Raw genomic sequence first — 18,420 nt, forward strand, 5'->3', positions numbered from 1 at the left:
ATTTGTTTTTCAGACTACATTGACAACCACACAGAGAGAACTGAGCCAGCTACAAGAGCTTAGCAACCACCAGAAAAAGAGGGCTACTGAGATCCTGAATCTGCTGCTGAAGGATCTGGGGGAGATAGGTGGAATTATTGGCACCAATGATGTGAAGACTGTAAGTCAGTCCTCTTTTTATTCTCTACCCGTTATTATCAGAGTGTGATTCTGAGTTAGCAGCCTCTGCATTTAATTTTTTTTCCCCCCGCTTGAGGGGCCAGGGATTTGAACCGTGGAAGTTGCACATGCTAGGTGACTGCTCTCCAAAAGGAGCTATTTCTTCAGCTCCTGCATTTAATTCTTTTAAGCATCCAATACTTAGTATCCACCAGGTGCTGGGAAATATTTGAATGAGTGGGTGTTGTGGCGAGGAGAAGAAAAATCCCTTTTCAAATCTAGGGAAGGTCTTCAAATCATAGTTGGTTTTATGCAAATTGGTTTCTTCCTTAGACTTATTTGCCAATATCAAAAAAGTTTGGAATCAGATAGCTTAAGCTGAAGTTTTAACCTCAGAATAGTATTTCTCCTTTTCCATAAGAACCCAATGCAGTGAGAATTCTCCAACCAAACAATATGAATTGGGAAATCCTTCAAGGAAAGCAATAGGATTCTAACCATGGTTTAAGAAACAGAACTGCATTTATTTATCCACAGTACAAGAAGTCAGGAATCTTGTTATTCAGTGTGATCTGGCTTCACCTCAGACCTACAGAATCAGAATTTAATGAGATTCTTTTGCTGATTAGGATTTGAGAAGTGTATTTTGATTTAGTTAAGTGGCTTAATAATGTCAAGAACTCAGTCTTTATCTCTATTTCCTTTCTGTTCTCAGCTTGTTCCCTTTTCATATCCTTAGGATTTTGCATCATGCTAGCAAGATAGCTGCTATGGCACCAATCATTACATCCTCACTCAACCACATCCCAAGCAGAATGGGCTGAAAAGTATGACTGCTTTCATCCAGGAGGGAAATATATCCCAGAAGCTCCCAGCACACTTTCCCCTTTACCTCATTGGTCAGAACTGGATCATGAGACCACCCCAAACAGCAAGGCAAGGGAAGCTGGGAAATGAAGGAGAATGGGATTACACAGTTGACTTAAATGAAGCATCACCCGCCCCCTGGGGTTGGGTACATTGATGGTCCTGATGTCAAGGGAGTAAAAGAGTAGCAAGAGCCCATTATAGTCATTAACTGGAAAAAATAGGATAGACACTTAAAAAAAAAGCTTTATTGAGGTATAAATTACATAAAGTAAACTTCACATAAAATGTATAGTTTGAGAAGTTTTGATGAGTACAGACATGAAGCCATCACCAATCCTTAAGATAATGAACATATCTATTGGTCCCCAAAGCATGTGGGGCTGATGGTGGTGTGTTCTGTTCCATTGATCTAATCTTTATGCCAATACCACAATATTTTGATAACCATAGATTTAAAATAATATAGCACCTGTGCAGGGTACTCCTTGATAAGTATATGCTGTTTATATTGAGCTAGGGAATGAGATTATACCACCAAGTTTCCTCCTCACAAATCACTAAAACTGAACTTTTTGAGTTTAGCCATTTTATCTTTAAAAGGCTAAATTTTATGTTAGTATCCTGAGTGGGAGCACTCTGGCTGTGAAACGGGATTATAAAATCTAGAAGAGGCTCCCAAGATTAGGTTTCCATTTATAGAGTATTTCCAGGAAACAGAAAGCTGCCCTTGGATGGTGGAGCAGGTCTAGACTTAGGGTATACGACCTCTTGTCAACTTCCTCAGTCTTTCATGAAACCATGGTTGTAACTGAATGTTTCATGAATCCTTGTGAATGAGCCTAATTTTAGCACAGAATTTTCAGGTACTATAGGGTTAATCCTCTTAAGTTCCACTTTGGTGATTTTATATTTGAGGATTTAATTTTTAGAACCATATGTTGGTGTTGAGCAATAAAATTCTGACATTGGGTTGATTAAATGGCCCTCACAATATGAAGGCGGAGTTGATTTATGGGACGTTGGTGCCTGCTGCTGATAACGATAAAGGAAGGTATTTTTATGCTAAGTTCTAAAATAGAGCTGATGAAAATGCTAATGAAATCAAAGAGTGTCTGGGTACTTCGGCGTTAAAAAGAGAGTCCTTACCTTTGGGAATCTGAAGTATGATTGAGATTATTTTTAAATACTCACTTGGATGCTTTGGAGATTATTTTTAGATTGCAGACATTGGATGCCCTGGTTAATTTCATTGATAACTCTCACAGATCATCATGTTCTTAGTCATTCTCGTTTTGTTTTTTTCTTATAATTATAATTGAATCATTGGGGCCATGAGAACTGACAGGAGGCAAGTTGCTGTGCTTCTCTGGCTTCTTTTTCCTAAATAAACAATAAGATAAGCCCAGATAGTCTCGCAGGTTGTGAGCTCAGACGTCACGTGACTTCTGCACATACTGGTTAGGCTTATCATTATAGGTACAGGTTTTTTTTTCTTTTTGGTTATGGGTAGTTATTGTGGTGTAGGAAAATAAGCTGATCAAGAATGTTTGTGTCAGGGATCTTGTATTTTGTTCCAAGGGTCTCTCAGTTCTCACAGGGTCTTTTCTGGTAAAGCTCTAGAGTAGGAGAAAAGATGGCTGTGGGAATTTCCCTTGGTCTCATTGCAGAATATGACAGACCTGAACATCCAGGGAACCAAAACCAAAACACAGAAAAAAAAAAAAAAAAACCTCCATATTTCCCCAGGTCAGTGGTGTCTTGAAACATTTCCAGAATCCAGGCAGTATTTTGTTTAGTCAACAGAACAAGATGAGCCTAATAAATGAAAAGATGAGCCCAGCGTTAACAGACCAGCTACGTTAGTTGGCCCCCGCCTCCTGTGTTGATGGGCGTTTTTTTTAAGCAAAGATGTCTATGAGTCTAGCCAGAAACTGAATAGAAAGAGAAAATGATATGTACAATTATTAAGTTTCAATTAAAAATTTTAAAAAGAAGTGTTATGCTTTGGATGTAAGGTGTCCCTCAAAAGCTCCTGTTAATGCAGGAATACTGAGTTTGTACAATGATTGGATTGTGAGAGCTGTAACTAATCAGTCCATCCTAGTTTGAATGGACTGACTGGATGGAAACTGTAGGGAGGTGGGACATGGCTGGAGGTGGGTCACTAGGGGTGTGCCCTGGAAGTGGGCATCTTCCCTGTGGCCTCTTCCCCACTCTCTTTCTGCTTCTTGACCCTTCCATGAGCTAAGCAGCTTTCCTCCTCTGGGTCCTTCCGCCATGATGTGCTGCCTCACCTTGAGCCCAGAGCAATGGACTGAGATCTCTGAAGTAAACTTTTCCTCCAAGTTGTTCTTGTTGGGTATTTTAGTCACAGCAACACAAAAGCTGACTAAAACAGGAAGAAAGTTGAGGTGCAGCAAATAAAATGTATTGGGTTGACTAATTTTCTTTTTCCCACACTGACTTCTTTTAGTCCTGTTTTAACCTTTGCACTTGAGAATTTAAAAAGTCACTTCACTTACCTTTCACTTGGTCTAGAAATGGCAATACTTTCTCACCTTGCGTGATCATTTCATGCTTGAGAGACTTCGGGTGGTTGTGAGGTTGACTCCTTTCTACACGGGTAGGAAGGGCAGGATCTACTTCCCATTTAATTTCACTATGATGCAGTCTTCTCTGCTTGATTGGCCATTAGTACAGGACCATATGGTCTAATATGTACTGCTGGGGGCATTGTCAGTCCTTAAGAGAGTTATAAATAAATAACATTTTAGCAGCAAATCCCTGGTTTATTCTTTTTGAAATAACAGTGTATTGGAATTACTGTGAACTCTTGAACACAAAACTACTAAATATATGACCTCTGTAGTGGTAAGAAGCTTCACAGTTAAAAACCATTTGTTTGGATTATCGTTTTGTCACATTGGACATGGATAAGAGTAGGCTTCAGAAGTTATGGTCTCATTTGGAGGAAGAAATGTTCAGCTGTCAGTTGGCAGCAAGTCTATTGTATATATATATATATATATATATATATATATATATATATATATATACACTCTTCCAGCTTATCTGGTATATTAGTCAACTTTTTGTCACTGTGACCGACCGAAAGACCTGACAACAACTAAGAGGAAGAAAAGTTTACTTTGGGCTTTATTTTGGTTTCAAAAGTTCATGGCAGAAGTTGCAGTGGAAGAAAGAGGCTGAGCTCATGGCTGCCAGGAAGCAGAGAGATTGAGGTGCCAGGGGCAAAATATAAACCCCAAAGGCATGTCCCCAGGGACCTACTTCTTCCAGCTACACCCTACCTGCCTCTAGTAACCACCTAGTACACTAGTTCTTTTAAATTATTAATCTACCAAATGGATTATTCACAGCTCTCATAATCTAATAATTTCACCTCCAATCATTTCTGTATTATCTCACACATGAGCTTTAAGGGGCCTCTCACACTAAATCATAACACCTGGAATCTGGGCACAGAAGACCAAGTGTCCTATCTTGACAGACCTAGAGGATAAGAGGACTTTGTTCTCTTCCCAGGATGCTTGAGCTGTTGGGTCAGTAGCATTTTCCAGCCAGAAGCTAATGTATGTTCTGAGTTCCACCTGGAAGACATGATGTCCTGTACCTTTCTAAAGAGCTTGGCAATGTATGGGTACATCTGGCTGGGCTTTGGAAGATGTTTTTCATCTTGTTCCATGCTGGGACAAAGGCACAAGAACCAAACTGGACTTAAATACTGTAGGCTTTTCTCACCTAAATCTCCAGGCTCTTGGATTATAAAGGAATGTAAGGAGAAGTGATGTTGGTACGCAAATCTTGGGAGTTAGAAGTGCAACTAGCTGAGAGGCTGGGGTTGTGACTCGGTGGTAGAGCACTTTCCTAATGTGTGAGGCACCGGGTTCGATCCTCAGTACCACATAAAAATAAATAAATAAAATAAAGGTATTGTGTCTATCTACAACTAAAAAAAATTAAAAAAAAAAAAACTAGCTGATCAAGAACCTCCATGAAGGTAAAGTTACAACGGATACTTATAGATTTTCTTCCTGTTAACATAGATTCTGCATCGTGCATTGGCTTGATGTTGGTGTTGTTATTAAGTACTGTCGCTTTGGGTTTTTTTTTTTTTTTTTTTGGGGTACTGGTTTGAACCCAGAGGCACTCTATCACTAAGCTACATTCCTAGCCTTTTTGAGACAAGGTCTGAGTTGCCCAGGTTGGCCTCGAACTTGCAATCCTCCCTCCTTAGCCTCTTGGGTAGCTGGTTATTAGAGATTAATGTGCCTGATCTGTTGTTGAATTCTTATGGGAAGATTGACACCAAGGTATCTGATGATTGTATTTCATATTGGCTACTAATTTTCAGAGCTGATATCCAATTTCATTTTACCATCACTCAATGTTTACTTAAAAATAGATATATGCTGAATTAATGACAAGTGGGTAGTGAGAGTGTGCTGTAGAATATCAAAACAAAAACAAACAAAGGAAACTGGGAGTCACTGTCTTAACCCTCTTTCTGTCAGAGTTCACCTGCTGGTTTCTGGACTACTGTCTTCTCCCAAGGTGCGAGGCTGCCCTCTGGTGGTTAAACAAAAGTACACACACAGTTGCTCATTTGGTCAATTGCCCTTCCAGATCTGTTTGCATCTTAGCAGATGCAAATATCTTGCATGTCTATCCCAAATATCTTGCTACAATTTTTGTTTCCAGTAGAAGTTTGAAACTTAGAAAATATATATCATGCAGAAATGATGACTGTTAGAATCTCTTTTAAAGGTAAATTTGGACTGTTGTTCTCAGATAACTATCTGCTTGGAAGGGACTGGTGTGAAAAGGCAAGGAAAAGTTGATTGGTAGCAATGAAAAGTCACACATAGAAACTTCAAGAGGAAACTGAAATTAATTTTCATCGTCAAGGACTTTATAGAAAGTCCTTTGCTGTGGTTGCTTATAGAAACATTAAGGCATTAGTCTACTTCTCTAACCGAATAAACAGACTATGGAGAACATGATCAAAACTTTGATTTGTGTTTTTATAGAAATTAAAGATCACCCGTAGGAGCACTGGACCCCACTGCTGTTATAGAGATGCACCTTGTAAGGCATTGAACAGAACGTGACTCCAAAGTTATCTTCTTTCTGAAACCTGCAGTGCCTTTTCTCCTGATGTCATCTCTTTTTTCTTAAAGATCAATTGTAATGAAAAACCTGGTTCATTAAGGATTATGTTTGGCAGAGATTTTCAGTTGGATGTTTCAGCTGAGGTTTCGGAGAACTTGTAGTTGAATATGTGGCCCCTCTCAGAGAGCATTTTCAGCTTGTTCATGATTAGAGATGCTTAACTAGAAATCTGTGGACAGCTTGAGTGTCCATGGTCAGGTTTCAGGGGAATCTGTGAGCCTCTGGAAACTGCTGGTGATATTTGAGTGCATTCCCTGCTGTGCTCAGTTGGCAGATGTGAATGGAGTCATTGAAGAGGAGTTCACCATGGCCCGCCTCTACATCAGCAAGATGAAGTCAGAGGTCAAGTCCCTGGTGAACCGCAGCAAACAGCTTGAGAGCGCCCAGATGGATTCCAATAGGAAGATGAGCGCCAGTGAGCGGGAGCTGGCAGCCTGCCAGCTGCTTATCTCCCAGGTGAGCCACCCTTTCCTCCTCACTTCACACCTGGCCCCCTTGAAATCCGCCCCGCTCTTACTGGTGCTGATGGGACATAATGGTGATAGTTAGACCCTTTGCTTTACATATGCATGACCTCCCCAGGCAATGACAGCCCGGGTTTCTTCTTCTTCTCTCTTTTTTTTAATGGCCAGAAATGATTAACAAACTTTACTTCTCTTTGAAAATACAGAATACTAGCCGCTTACAGTTGTTTGAGAGATTCAGTGACCCTTGATATATAGTTCTACTTATCATCAAGACTAATCCCAACAAAACAGTGACATATTCACCATGACTAATCATTTGGGGTTTAGAAACAAGAGGTTTGCAACATCTGGAAAGAAGAGAAGGACAGCAAACAGTAGAGAGTACGAACTGCAGTAGCAGCACTACCAGGAGCTGACTCTGAGAGATTCTTAAAGCTAGATTTTGCTGTGTGAATGACACGAATCCCCTTGAGACCCTTCTCTTTTTAAAGGATGTATATGTATATCTCTATCTCTATAGAGGGCTACATAAGTATATATATAATGTTTGGACAACATTGGGCGGAATCTCTAAAACGCCGATCAACCAATGCAACATTCCTGCATCCTTTAATCTCTACCACATGTATAATTTAAGATGGGAAAGTAGAAACTATTGCTGCTCTTACTGTTAATATTAATAGTAGTATCATGTAGCATTTTATCAAGTGTTTACTGTGTGCTATACACTGTGCGAAAGATGCTTTACATGCTTTTTCTCACTTGATCTTAAAAAACACCCTGGTAGGCAGGATTTATTATTTTCTTTTGCAGATTAGTACACTGAGATTGAGATTAAATATATTTTCAAACACAAACAGCCAGTGAATGGTGGTGGAGCTAGGAGTCTAACCAAAGTGTATGTGAACCCAAAACCCAGGAGGTCTCAAGGACTTTTCAGGCCCAGGGGCATTTTTCATTTGTTCAATGAGCAAACTGCTTTTTTTCTTATTGGGAAGGTATTTTTGTTCTAGTAAGGTCGTTTCAGAAAACAGTAACCCAGTTTCTTGGGCTGCCACTGATATCTGGGCTTGCCGTTTGGGGCTGAGGTTTCTCTGAGTGGTCCAGTTGTGTGTGACTCATTGCCTTATGCAGCACGAAAACAGCCAGGCACGCCAAGGACTGGGGCCCCTGACAATACTGAGAGACAGACAGAATGCTTCATTCTGTTGTGCTTTTAAGCATAATAATGTGTAATCATGGAAACATCTCTAAGTCCTTGTCTAAATGGTTCCACCAGATTCCATTTTATAACTAACATAATAGGAAAAATGTATTAGAAAATGTTACTCAGTACTAGTATATGACAGGGAGGTCGATATGCTTTTACATTGTTGATAAAAGTATAATTTGGTTAGTCCATTTGGAAAGCTCTTAGGAAATACAAAATCATAAAAATGTAAGTACATTTTGGTCCAATAATTTTAGTTATACAAAAAAGAAAATTTTTCATTTCATTTGATATTAGCATTTCCTGATTAAAAATATTAAAAACTTATGCACAAGCTATTTAATATAGCATTGTTTTACATTAGAACCAAATAAATTACCCAACTCTCTATTAATAGACTAATAACAAAGTTATATGGAAGAATATTATGCAGCTCCTATTAAAAAAATCTATAAAACCTAGCCATTTGGAAAGTATAATTATATAAAGTTAAGTGAAAATGAAAATGCTGAGTTATAGATCTACGATGTGCTTTGCAACTTTGTAAAGAATGTGTCCCAACAGCTAACATTAGGACTATATAAAAGGGAAATGGTTGATAAGTTAGAGTGGTTTATGAGTGAAATATATGCCATTTTTTCTGGATGCTTTATATTTTTCTAATTTATAGTTTTTATAATTATTATCTCTTATAAAATATATATTTCTATAATTCATAAAAATTGAGCAGAAAAATGATAAACATTAGGGAATGGTGGTCCTCAAATCTGGTTTCTGGATCACTGCTGATAGTGACAGCATGTGCTTTGAGGTGTCTTGCTCCCTAACAGACGGGGCCAAGGCAAGGCCACAAGCAGAGGGCCCATGGCCTGCAGCCCAGCACCTTTTCTTTCCAGCTGGTTGTACCAGCTCCACGTCCAAGTCCCTCTGTGCCCTCTGTGGACTGACCTAACCATTGGAACTGTGTCAGCTGTACGCTGTGTAAATGGATGGGGACAAGTGTCCAGATCTCAGAGTGATGCTGACTTTAGAATATGAGATCAGAGGCAAGAAGATTAAGATGTTTTGTGGTTACGTTTAGAAAGTTCTTTGAGTATTAGCAAAACGCAGTTTTCTATTAGATGAGATTTTTGTACTCTGCTACAATTTACACAGTTGAAGGTTCTGTCATTATTTAGTGCAAAAGGAATTGAAACCTTGACACCATTTTCAGATGCACTCTAAGGAATCTGACAGAATATTTGCCACTGAGATGCTACCTTCCTTGTTTCTCTATGTTCTCTTCATCAGAAACTATCCTTTAAAAATAACTGCTTCAGCTGAGGTGCATTTTCTGGAGAAGTTACATTATTAGAGCTTGGCCTGCAGGGTCCTCCTGCCTAAGTGTGAGCTCCCTAGATCTGAAAGGGGAGTGTTCTATATATTTCCAGATGCCTGGAAGTTATCTCTATCCCTGTTTAGTCAGTGAGCTCCCATTAACTCATTCATTCTTTTCATTCAGTTTATTAAATGTCTACTCTGTGCATTCATGGAACTAACAATTAAGAAAATAGATAAGATAAATCATATAGCAGTAAGTACTGGAAGAAGATGCTGGGGCCTGAATGGTAAGGAGTGAGTCAGGACAGTGTGTGCTGGGTGGGGGGTGGAGTTGGGGAGAGAGAAGCTTCCTAGAGATAGAAGACCATAAAATGCAAAGTCCCCCACACAGGAGTTGGTTTGTTTGAAGGATTTAAAAGATATAAATTTGAAGATGGAATCGGGGGCATGCTCAAAGAATAAGGCTCTCAGAGCTGTGCCCCTTTCCTAGTTCCTTCCTTTCCAGCACAACTTACGTTTTGTTTTGTCTTGTTGTGGTGTTGGGGATTGAACCCAGGGCCTTGTGTGTGACAGGCGAGTGCTCTACCATTGAGCTCACCCCCAACCCTCCAACACACTTTTCCATGAGGAGGAACATGGTGGGTGGTGGGGGGTGCTTTGGATGACGAGGAGGGAGGGCCAGGAGTAGTGACTGTGGGGGATGAAGCAGATGAAGCACGTGGAAGAAACAGGACTGTCCTGGTCCTCAATTACAAATCCCAGCAATGGGAAGAACAGACACCATTTGATTTTGGTACTCAGTAAAGGGACACCAGAAACTCCTTTGTAGCTTCCCATCAGATAGTCCCAGGCAAGCTCAGATGAGCACTTGCTCGTCATTCCCTCTTCCTTTTGATCTGTTTTCTTGTTTAAAGCACGAAGCCAAGATCAAATCTCTGACAGACTACATGCAGAACATGGAACAGAAGAGGAGGCAGCTGGAAGAGTCCCAGGACTCGCTCAGCGAAGAGCTGGCCAAGCTCCGAGCCCAAGGTAAATATTTGACTGCTTTGCAGGTGTCAAATGCTTGGCTTAAATCAGACAGTCTCCAGTTGGCTGGAGTCATGATGTTTAGTTTTGCTTAATTGAAGTGTTTCTAGTTCTACTGAAAACAATAGCATCCCTGAAAGAAAAAGAAAAAAATGGAGAAACCTGTAGATGTCTACCCCCACTCCAGATCTGCCTGTCTTCTTCTTCCTCATTCTATCCAGTTGCCCAGGCCAGAATATCCCCTGCCCCCACTGCTCTCAGCCTCCGACAGTCACCAAGGCCTGTCCCTTCAACTGGTGTCCCTCTGGTTCTGCTGATTTCTGTCTTCACTGCTACTGTCCAGGATAACTTAAGGATTGCGGCTACATCTATCTACTGAGGGGCTCTACTAGTCTGAGCCAGCTGCCGTGCATTCCCAGGGACAATTTTAAAATCAGATTCTGTCTTGTGCCTGAACCCATGCATCTCACCCTTCCATGGCATTTGTTGCTCTTAAAATAAAGCATGAACTTCCACCATGGTTAACCTGGCACTCTCTGCCCTTGAATGAGCTCTTCTCTTTGACAGGCATAGGAAGCACTTATAAATATGAATAAATAGCAGAAATAGCCTGAATATATGCATTGGTACAATGTGAGACCAAACACACATATTGCAGGTTGAAATGAAAAGTATTAATCTTTTTGGAAAGCAATTTGGATAATCTTAAATTTTTTATTAGTACATTATAATTACACATACTAGTGAAATTGGCAGTTGTAACATTTCTTCATACCTTTTGATCCTCAAACTTCAAATATTCTTTTTTTTTTTTTTATTGTAAACAAATGGGATACATGTTGTTTCTCTGTTTGTACATGGCGTAAAGGCATACCATTTGTGTAATCATAAATTTACATAGAGCAATGTTGTTTGATTCATTCTGTTATTTTTTCCCTTCCCCCCACCCCTCCCACCCCTCTTTACCCTCTATACAGTAGTTCCTTCCTCCATACTTGCCCCCCTCCCTAACCCTAACTCTAACCCTTCCCTCCCCCCCCATTATGTGTCATCCTCCACTTATCAGCGATATCATTCGTCCTTTGGCTTTTTGACATCGGCCTATCTCACTTAGCATGATATTCTCCAATTTCATCCATTTGCCTGCAAATGTCATAATTTTATCATTCTTTATGGCTGAGTAATATTCCATTGTATATATATACCACAGTTTCTTTATCCACTCATCAATTGAAGGGCATCTAGGTTGGTTCCACAGTCTGGCTATTGTGAATTGAGCAGCTATGAACATTGATGTGGCTGTATCTCTGTAGTATGCAGATTTTAAGTCCTTTGGGTATAGGCCAAGGAGTGGGATAGCTGGGTCAAATGGTGGTTCAAACTTCAAATATTCATTGCAGACTTTTAGATCAGAAAAGGAAAAAGAAAAGGAACAGAAAGGGAAAAAAAGGAAGCCACCTAAATGTCTAACAGTTAAATAAACTTTAATAGAAAGTTGCTTCCGCACTGGAAATGAATTCCATGAGGTGTACCAGGGCTGATGATGCGATGTTAAAAATCATTTGCAAAGTATTATCTGTCTTGTGGTCATAACTGTTTAACACAAATGGATGCACGTGTTTCTAATCATTAATATTTGATGAAAATGGTTCTGTTTAAGGTAGTAGGATGGTCGATGATTTTATCCTTTTTTATTTCTGTTGTGATTGTTGTTATTTGCTCAGTAAATATATTTTGTCTCAAATGCAAAGGCAAACTAATAAAGGAAAGAGGGCATACCCCCTCTGCTGTAGCCTGCTAACATTTTCTTTTGTGGTAGTGAATGCATGGTAGGAGTAGAGTTGGCCACCAAAAACTGGACATGGAAAAGCATTTTTCCCTCTTGTACATGGTTCCTGCAGTGGTGTTACTGAACGGAAATAAAACAGAAGCGAGAGACCTGAGCTAAAGTGGAAAAGACTAGAGAGAGATCATGCACTAAATGTCAGTGTCTTAAGCCATTTTTGCCTCCGCCCCACAAATCCCCAGCTCGCGAGACACCACACCCTCAGGGGCCCATTGACCAGGAATACACTGCTGAGACCTGAGGGCCCCCCAACAGCCCCGCCCCCAGGGGGCTCCCGAGGAATCTTGGAAGTGTTCTGGTATAGTCCTGCTTTCCTCATTCTCACCCTACGATTGTTTTTCTGCTCCAGATTCTTAGAAAATAAATAGTTTACCCATGGGAGGTAAATGAGCTCTTTCTGGAATTCTACCAGTGGCATGAATCCAAATGCCACCGAACACTCACAGGGTGCTTTATAATCTGCAGAGCTCGTTTATGTACATGACCTCAGGGGCTGCGCACAGAGCCCAGGTGGGAATGAGTCTTCCAGGGTGTGAGGTGATTAGAGCCAGCTGCGGTTGGGGGTGTCCTGCTTCCATTTAGCACCCCCACCCCCGCCCCATGGCTGCTCTCTCCAGGGCTCTGGCCAGACACCTTGGGCAATGCTGTGGGAGGGGTCAGCTTTGGCTCCAGCCAGGACTCCCTTACTGGGAGGCTATTTCCTTTTTGCCATGGTTTTAATTAGTGATATAATCTGATATTTTACTCTATTGCCATTTTTCGTGTGTGTATGTGTGTGTGTGTGTTTTATTTTTTCTTTTGGGTGCGAGTCCTCTTTGTGAAATCTTAAATCATTATTTAATATTCAAAACAGAAAAAATGCACGAAGTCAGTTTCCAGGATAAGGAAAAAGAACACCTGACGCGGCTGCAGGATGCTGAGGAGATGAAGGTGTGTATAGCTGCCCCTCCCACCGAGCCTGCTGAGCGTTTGGTGCATTTGGACTGCATTTTCTTGTTCTAGAAAAGTCTGTCACCTTCAGACCTGTGCGTGGCAGTTGTGTGGGGGGCACTGCTGGGCATTCAGAGCCATTCTCAGTGTGGGCTGGTGCAGATATGAGACAACCACAGGGCTGCCCAGGACGTCGGAGGTCTGTGGAGGGTGGCTATATTGCAGTCATAACTTGGTCTCCCAAATTCCTGATGAAGAGGGAAGTCACTGCACGGGCACGTTGTTGTTGGGCTTCACTTCTGAGGAAGGGTTTGCCCCTCCTTTAAGTAGAAGAAAACCTCTCCCCTTAATCTTTGTAAAGAACTCTTCCAAATACTCTAAATTTGAGTTTCCATCTTAAACATGCAGCTCTTTATTGGCCACATTTGAATCAGGAAAGGAAAATGTCAGAAAAATGACTGGGAGATAAAACTTTTGGGTGAATAAAATGAAATGTGAGGAGATGTAGAATGTGGATTCATTTTAGATAAAGTATGAGCCTCATCGAGCAAAAGCCTACACACAGTTGAAGCAATGCCTGGGATGTGGCCCTGCTGCAGCCAACAGAGCAAAATCATGCCTGGTCTTCCTGAGCCCCTCTCCTATTTTCAGGTTTTGGTGGAAAAACCTCCTCCTGCCATAATTCTGCAGTGGACAGTGTGTGAATGGTTTTTTGGGGGGTTGCTATGATTTGACAGGTGAGGAAGTGCAGCCCACACAGGTTACCTCGCTTGTCTGAGGCCACTTGAGTAGTAAGAGGTCAGTGCCTTCTGACTGACCTGGCCAGAAAAGCCGTGTAGCTTGGGTGAGCTGTAGAAGGTCAAGGGAGAACTTTCTGTTTATTTATTTAATACTGGGGCTTGAACCCAGGGGCTCTTTACCACTGAGCTGCCCTAGCCCGTTGCCCTCCGTTTTATTTTGAGACAGCTTCTCCCTAAGTTGCTGAGGCTGGCCTTGGACTTGAACTCCTCCTTCCTCAGCCTCCCTACTCTGGGATTACAGGTGTGCTCCACTGTGCCCAACTGAGAATTTCCTGTTTAACCAGTGGATTAATTTCTCCTAGGCCCCACTTGGTTTGTTTATAGATCCTTGGACTTTGTTATCCCAGTAGAGAAAGGTTGGGTCCTGGAGGTACAGAGCCTGAAACACCCTTAATTTGGGGATCTGACATTCAAGGGAGGCAGACGAGGCTCCAGGGCTTGTCACAGAGTGGGCTGAGTGCCAACAAGTAAATGACACATTTCTCCTGGCCTGGTTGCAGAAGGCGCTGGAGCAGCAGATGGAGAGCCACCGGGAAGCTCACCAGAAGCAGCTGTCCAGACTTCGAGACGAAATTGAAGAGAAGCAGAAGATCATTGACGAGATTCGGGAGTGAGTTGGGGTTTATGGGCTGGGGGCGGAGGGAGGGTGCCTTGCTCAGTCCTCTTGGGCCAGTTGGGAAGGACATGGCTTTTAGTCAAGGGCAGGTCTCTCCTCGCCCGTGGGCTCTGTGCTCTGCCCTTGACACAGTGGCCTGGGCGTGCTGCTTCGAGGTCTGTTCTCCCATCTGGAGCCCAGCTTCCTAGGGCTGTGGTAGGGCAGATGGTGGGTAGGCCTGGTCTGCCCCTCCTATTGCCACACCCCCAGGGATAGGACCACATTGTTGGCAGCTCAGCTGGGCAGATGCATGCCCCATGAAATGGGAAGACTCTCTGGATGAAAGTACCAGAACAACAACAAAACAATAAAAAAACTGTCCTGACCTAGGGGTTCCCATAGCACCTGCTGCCTCCTCTGCCCAGCACACACCTGCCCTCTCTGCAGCCTCCTGGACCCACACTGACACGTGTCTGCACTGGCCAAGGTGCCTGTGAGCTGTGGGATGCCTGCATTGCTATTTGACTCTGGGAACACCACCCCATGGCCAGCCACACTCCTGCCTTGTCAGAGCCGTTGGGGGGTCCCCTGCTCCATAGTGCCTCTCCATCTTCCGCCCTGTCCTTCCCCCTTATCTGCAACACAGAAGTCATCCAGCCAGAAGGTGCCTTTGGGGTCCTGTCCTGGAGGCTCTTAATGGTTTTGCATAGAGGATCCTCTCCACAGTCTCTGAACCTCTTTGCAGAAAAATGTTTTTAAATGCTCCAAATAAAAGGCCTAGGTTTACAAAGAAAACAATTATATTAAGTTCCATCCACTACCCCACACCCCACCAGTTGAAGTCCCTCCCCACCCACTTTCTGTAGATAAAGAAGCAAGAGTTCTATATGGGAAGCAAGGTGAAATGATTTACTTAAGGTCACATTACTAAATAGGAATCAGACTGAAGTTAAGAGTTTAATTCTCCAGACTACTGATCCAAATCTCTTTTCAGCGTCTGTGAGCTGCTTGTGCAGTGCATTTGCATGTTAGGAGAGGAGGATGGTAACTGAACAGAGTCTAAATGACACCGAGTGCTCTGCACACGGGCCACCTAAGGGAAGCACTCAGCAGCCTCTCTCCCCTTCTCCTCTGGGCCACCCCCATGCTGTCACTCATGTTGTGCTTGTCTCATGTTCATTATTCTGATTAATCACCCTCAAAATATTCAGCTGGAAGAGGGGCTGGAGAGGGAAGGAAGACAAGAAAGAGGGAGGGAGGGTGAGGAGTAGGTGGGGGCTTCCTGGGCTTTGCCTTGCAAATGGACTCCCGGGCTTTCCTTTATGTGATGTGTAATCTGTTCCCTTAGTCGCCTGGGTATGCCCATACAAAAGGCTTTCTGAGTACTGTGCTGACCCAGTGCCCCCAACCAGATGGCAAATTTCCGTCTGCTGCAAAGCCCTGATTCTCGACTCTTTATAATTCCTCTGAACCCCTCCTCAAGGCTGCCACAGAGCAGGAACTCTCCTGTGTCAGCCAGGCATTTGGACCGGGGAGATGTCTTCGGAGCGCTCGCTGGAGAGGAGGAAGGTCGAAACATCCACCTGAGCTGCCGGTGCACGCCCACCCACTGTGCTCCAGGAAGCCACACTTGTCTAAGGGGGCTTTCTTTCTGTTTTGGAATATCTTCCAATGTCATTATTTTCCCCCTGCGACTCCTGCATACAAGCAAACTACAAATACATCCTCAAGCCTTTGTCTCATGCCTTCGAGGTGTTCTCCAGAAATTAGTTCTCACTTAGGTAGGGAGAAAGCTGCGAGGCGGTTTTCTCTGATCCCTCAGAATCCTCCCGAACCACTGCCTTTGTTGCACGGAGCTAATGGGGTTGGAACAGAACCATAGTTTAGCTGGATGACTCAGAATTTCAGACTGACTTGGAATATATCGCTTTTTCCTCTCAATTTCAGTTTGAATCAGAAACTGCAACTGGAACAGGAGAAGCTCAGTTCTGATTATAACAAGCTGAAAATAGAGGACCAAGAGAGAGAAATGAAACTGGAAAAGCTCCTGTGAGTTTCCTTCAAATGCTTCCTGTTTCCTCTCATCCCGGGGAGGCCTTAACTGTGTGTCTGTGATTCAGATACCCAGATACTCTGGTTAATTTAGAAACAGACTGGCTATTTGAGTGCTCGTTGGTTTGTTTTCCTGATTTATCTACAGATGCAAATAGTATCTGCCTAGTTTGAGTTCCCTGAAACTAGGTGTTTTATGATTCTCTCTTGTTTTTCAGGTTGCTCAATGATAAACGGGAACAAGCCAGAGAGGACCTCAAGGGACTAGAGGAAACAGTGGTGAGTCAAGACCCTTCCAAACTCATTTTAGTCTCAAAGACCTGGTTTATTTGTGATGTATTGAATTGTTTATTCTAAAATTTTATCTGTATGCGCCTCTCTTGTGTGTCATTTTAGATGTAAAGCATTCTGTGGAGAAGTAGGATTTATACAATTTACTCCCCAACTCTTGAGAGAATCAATCAATCATTAGCGCTATAACTGGAGTCCCCACATGAGAATTAAACTGGATTGCAAATCCATAACTGCAAGTTTACAGCCTCTACCGTTGTGATTTACTTCTCTTCAACTCTCAACAGATAGTTATTGAACCCCTACTAAGTGCTGGCGTTCTTGTAGGTACTCAGACATACCAATAAACAACATAGCTCTGTGTGGTGGCACGTACCTGTAATCCCAGAGACTTAGGAGGCTGAGGCAGGAGGATTGCAAGTTTGAGGCCAGCAAGACCCTCAGCAACTTAGTGAGATTCTTTCTTAAATAAAAATTAAAAAGGGCTGAAGATGTAACTCAGTGGTAGAGTGCCCTGGGTTCAATCTCCAGTAACAAAAACAAACAAAAAACAATGCAGATAAGATTTCTGCCCGGTGAAGCTTGCCTTTAGCTGGGAGAGACACAAGAAACAATATGGAAACAGATCATGTCCAGCTCCCCTCTGCGGTGGTTTCACTTGACACAGTTTACCCCAGTCAACCATGGTCTGAAACACGACCACAGAGCATCAGTCGAGATATTCTGAGAAACCACGTTCACATAAAGTCATTACATATATTGTTGTAATTGTTCTATTTAAGTGTTAGTTGTTGTTAATCTCTTAGTATGTCTGGTTTATAAATCAAACTTATATATGTATAGGAAAAAACATTGTCTGTATAGGGTTCTGTACTGTCTGTGGTTTTAGGCATCTATGTGGGTCTTGAAATGAATCCCTCGAGGCTAAGGGAACTGCTGTACCCCATTAGATAGTTAAAGTGCAGAGGGTGGCCATTAGAGGTGGCCTATGAGGAGGGGGAATTTTAACAGGTGGAGAAGTGAGTAATGGCAAGTGTCTGCAGGGAGAGCTTTCTAAGCAGAGGCAATAGCTCAGGCAATAGCCTGAGGTGGCTTATGCCAGGCATGTGGAGGACCAGCAGGAGGTCATTGTGGCTGAGGCTAAGTGAAGGAGAGGCAAAGAGGAAAAGGCTAGAGTGGGTGCAGGCCAGGGAGGGCCTTGAGACCTGTAGGCTTGTGGGTAGAGATAGGAGCGGCAGACCCCACTTCCCTTTAGGGGGTTCATGACTTGAAATCCCCATTGGTTTCTTCTGTCCTTCCTGCATCTGGGTTTGTTGGCTTTGTCTTCTCTGGCCAGCTTTACAGCTGCTCTGCAGGATGGCTGCTTGGCTCTGAGGGCGGAGAAAGCACCTCGAAGTGAGTGCTGGTCTTGCCCCAGGCCTGTATTTAAGATAGACCATTCTAATGTTGGCTCTGTTTGGTGCAGCATGCTAGGATTTGCTCAGGGGCAGCAATGGAAAGCTGTCCAGGTGTCACCTACACTGCCCCTGTGGCTGTGCTGCGTGGGCCTGTGTGGGACCTGGTGACCGCAAGCTGTGGGCAGACAGTCACTCGTGTCTGGCTTTGCTTTGAGTCCTCGGTCAGGATTCGTGGCTCCTCGAAGCCATCTGGGACAGAAG

The 18,420-nt window shown here is 42.8% G+C and overlaps 1 protein-coding gene across 1 annotated transcript in view; it reads left to right on the forward strand.

Annotated features, from left to right (window-relative positions):
- Positions 1–18,420, forward strand: part of KIF5C (kinesin family member 5C) — a 185,408-nt gene that overhangs the window by 144,036 nt on the left and 22,952 nt on the right. Inside the window, exons 15-21 of the mRNA XM_079134394.1 lie at positions 14–160; positions 6,490–6,678; positions 10,134–10,251; positions 12,948–13,024; positions 14,325–14,434; positions 16,367–16,468; positions 16,690–16,750. Coding sequence (XP_078990520.1) covers positions 14–160; positions 6,490–6,678; positions 10,134–10,251; positions 12,948–13,024; positions 14,325–14,434; positions 16,367–16,468; positions 16,690–16,750 — 804 coding nt within the window. The remainder of the gene's footprint in view (positions 1–13; positions 161–6,489; positions 6,679–10,133; positions 10,252–12,947; positions 13,025–14,324; positions 14,435–16,366; positions 16,469–16,689; positions 16,751–18,420) is intronic.

This window comes from Sciurus vulgaris (genome assembly GCF_902686455.1).
Source record: "Sciurus vulgaris genome assembly, chromosome: 3".
NCBI lineage: Eukaryota > Metazoa > Chordata > Mammalia > Rodentia > Sciuridae > Sciurus > Sciurus vulgaris.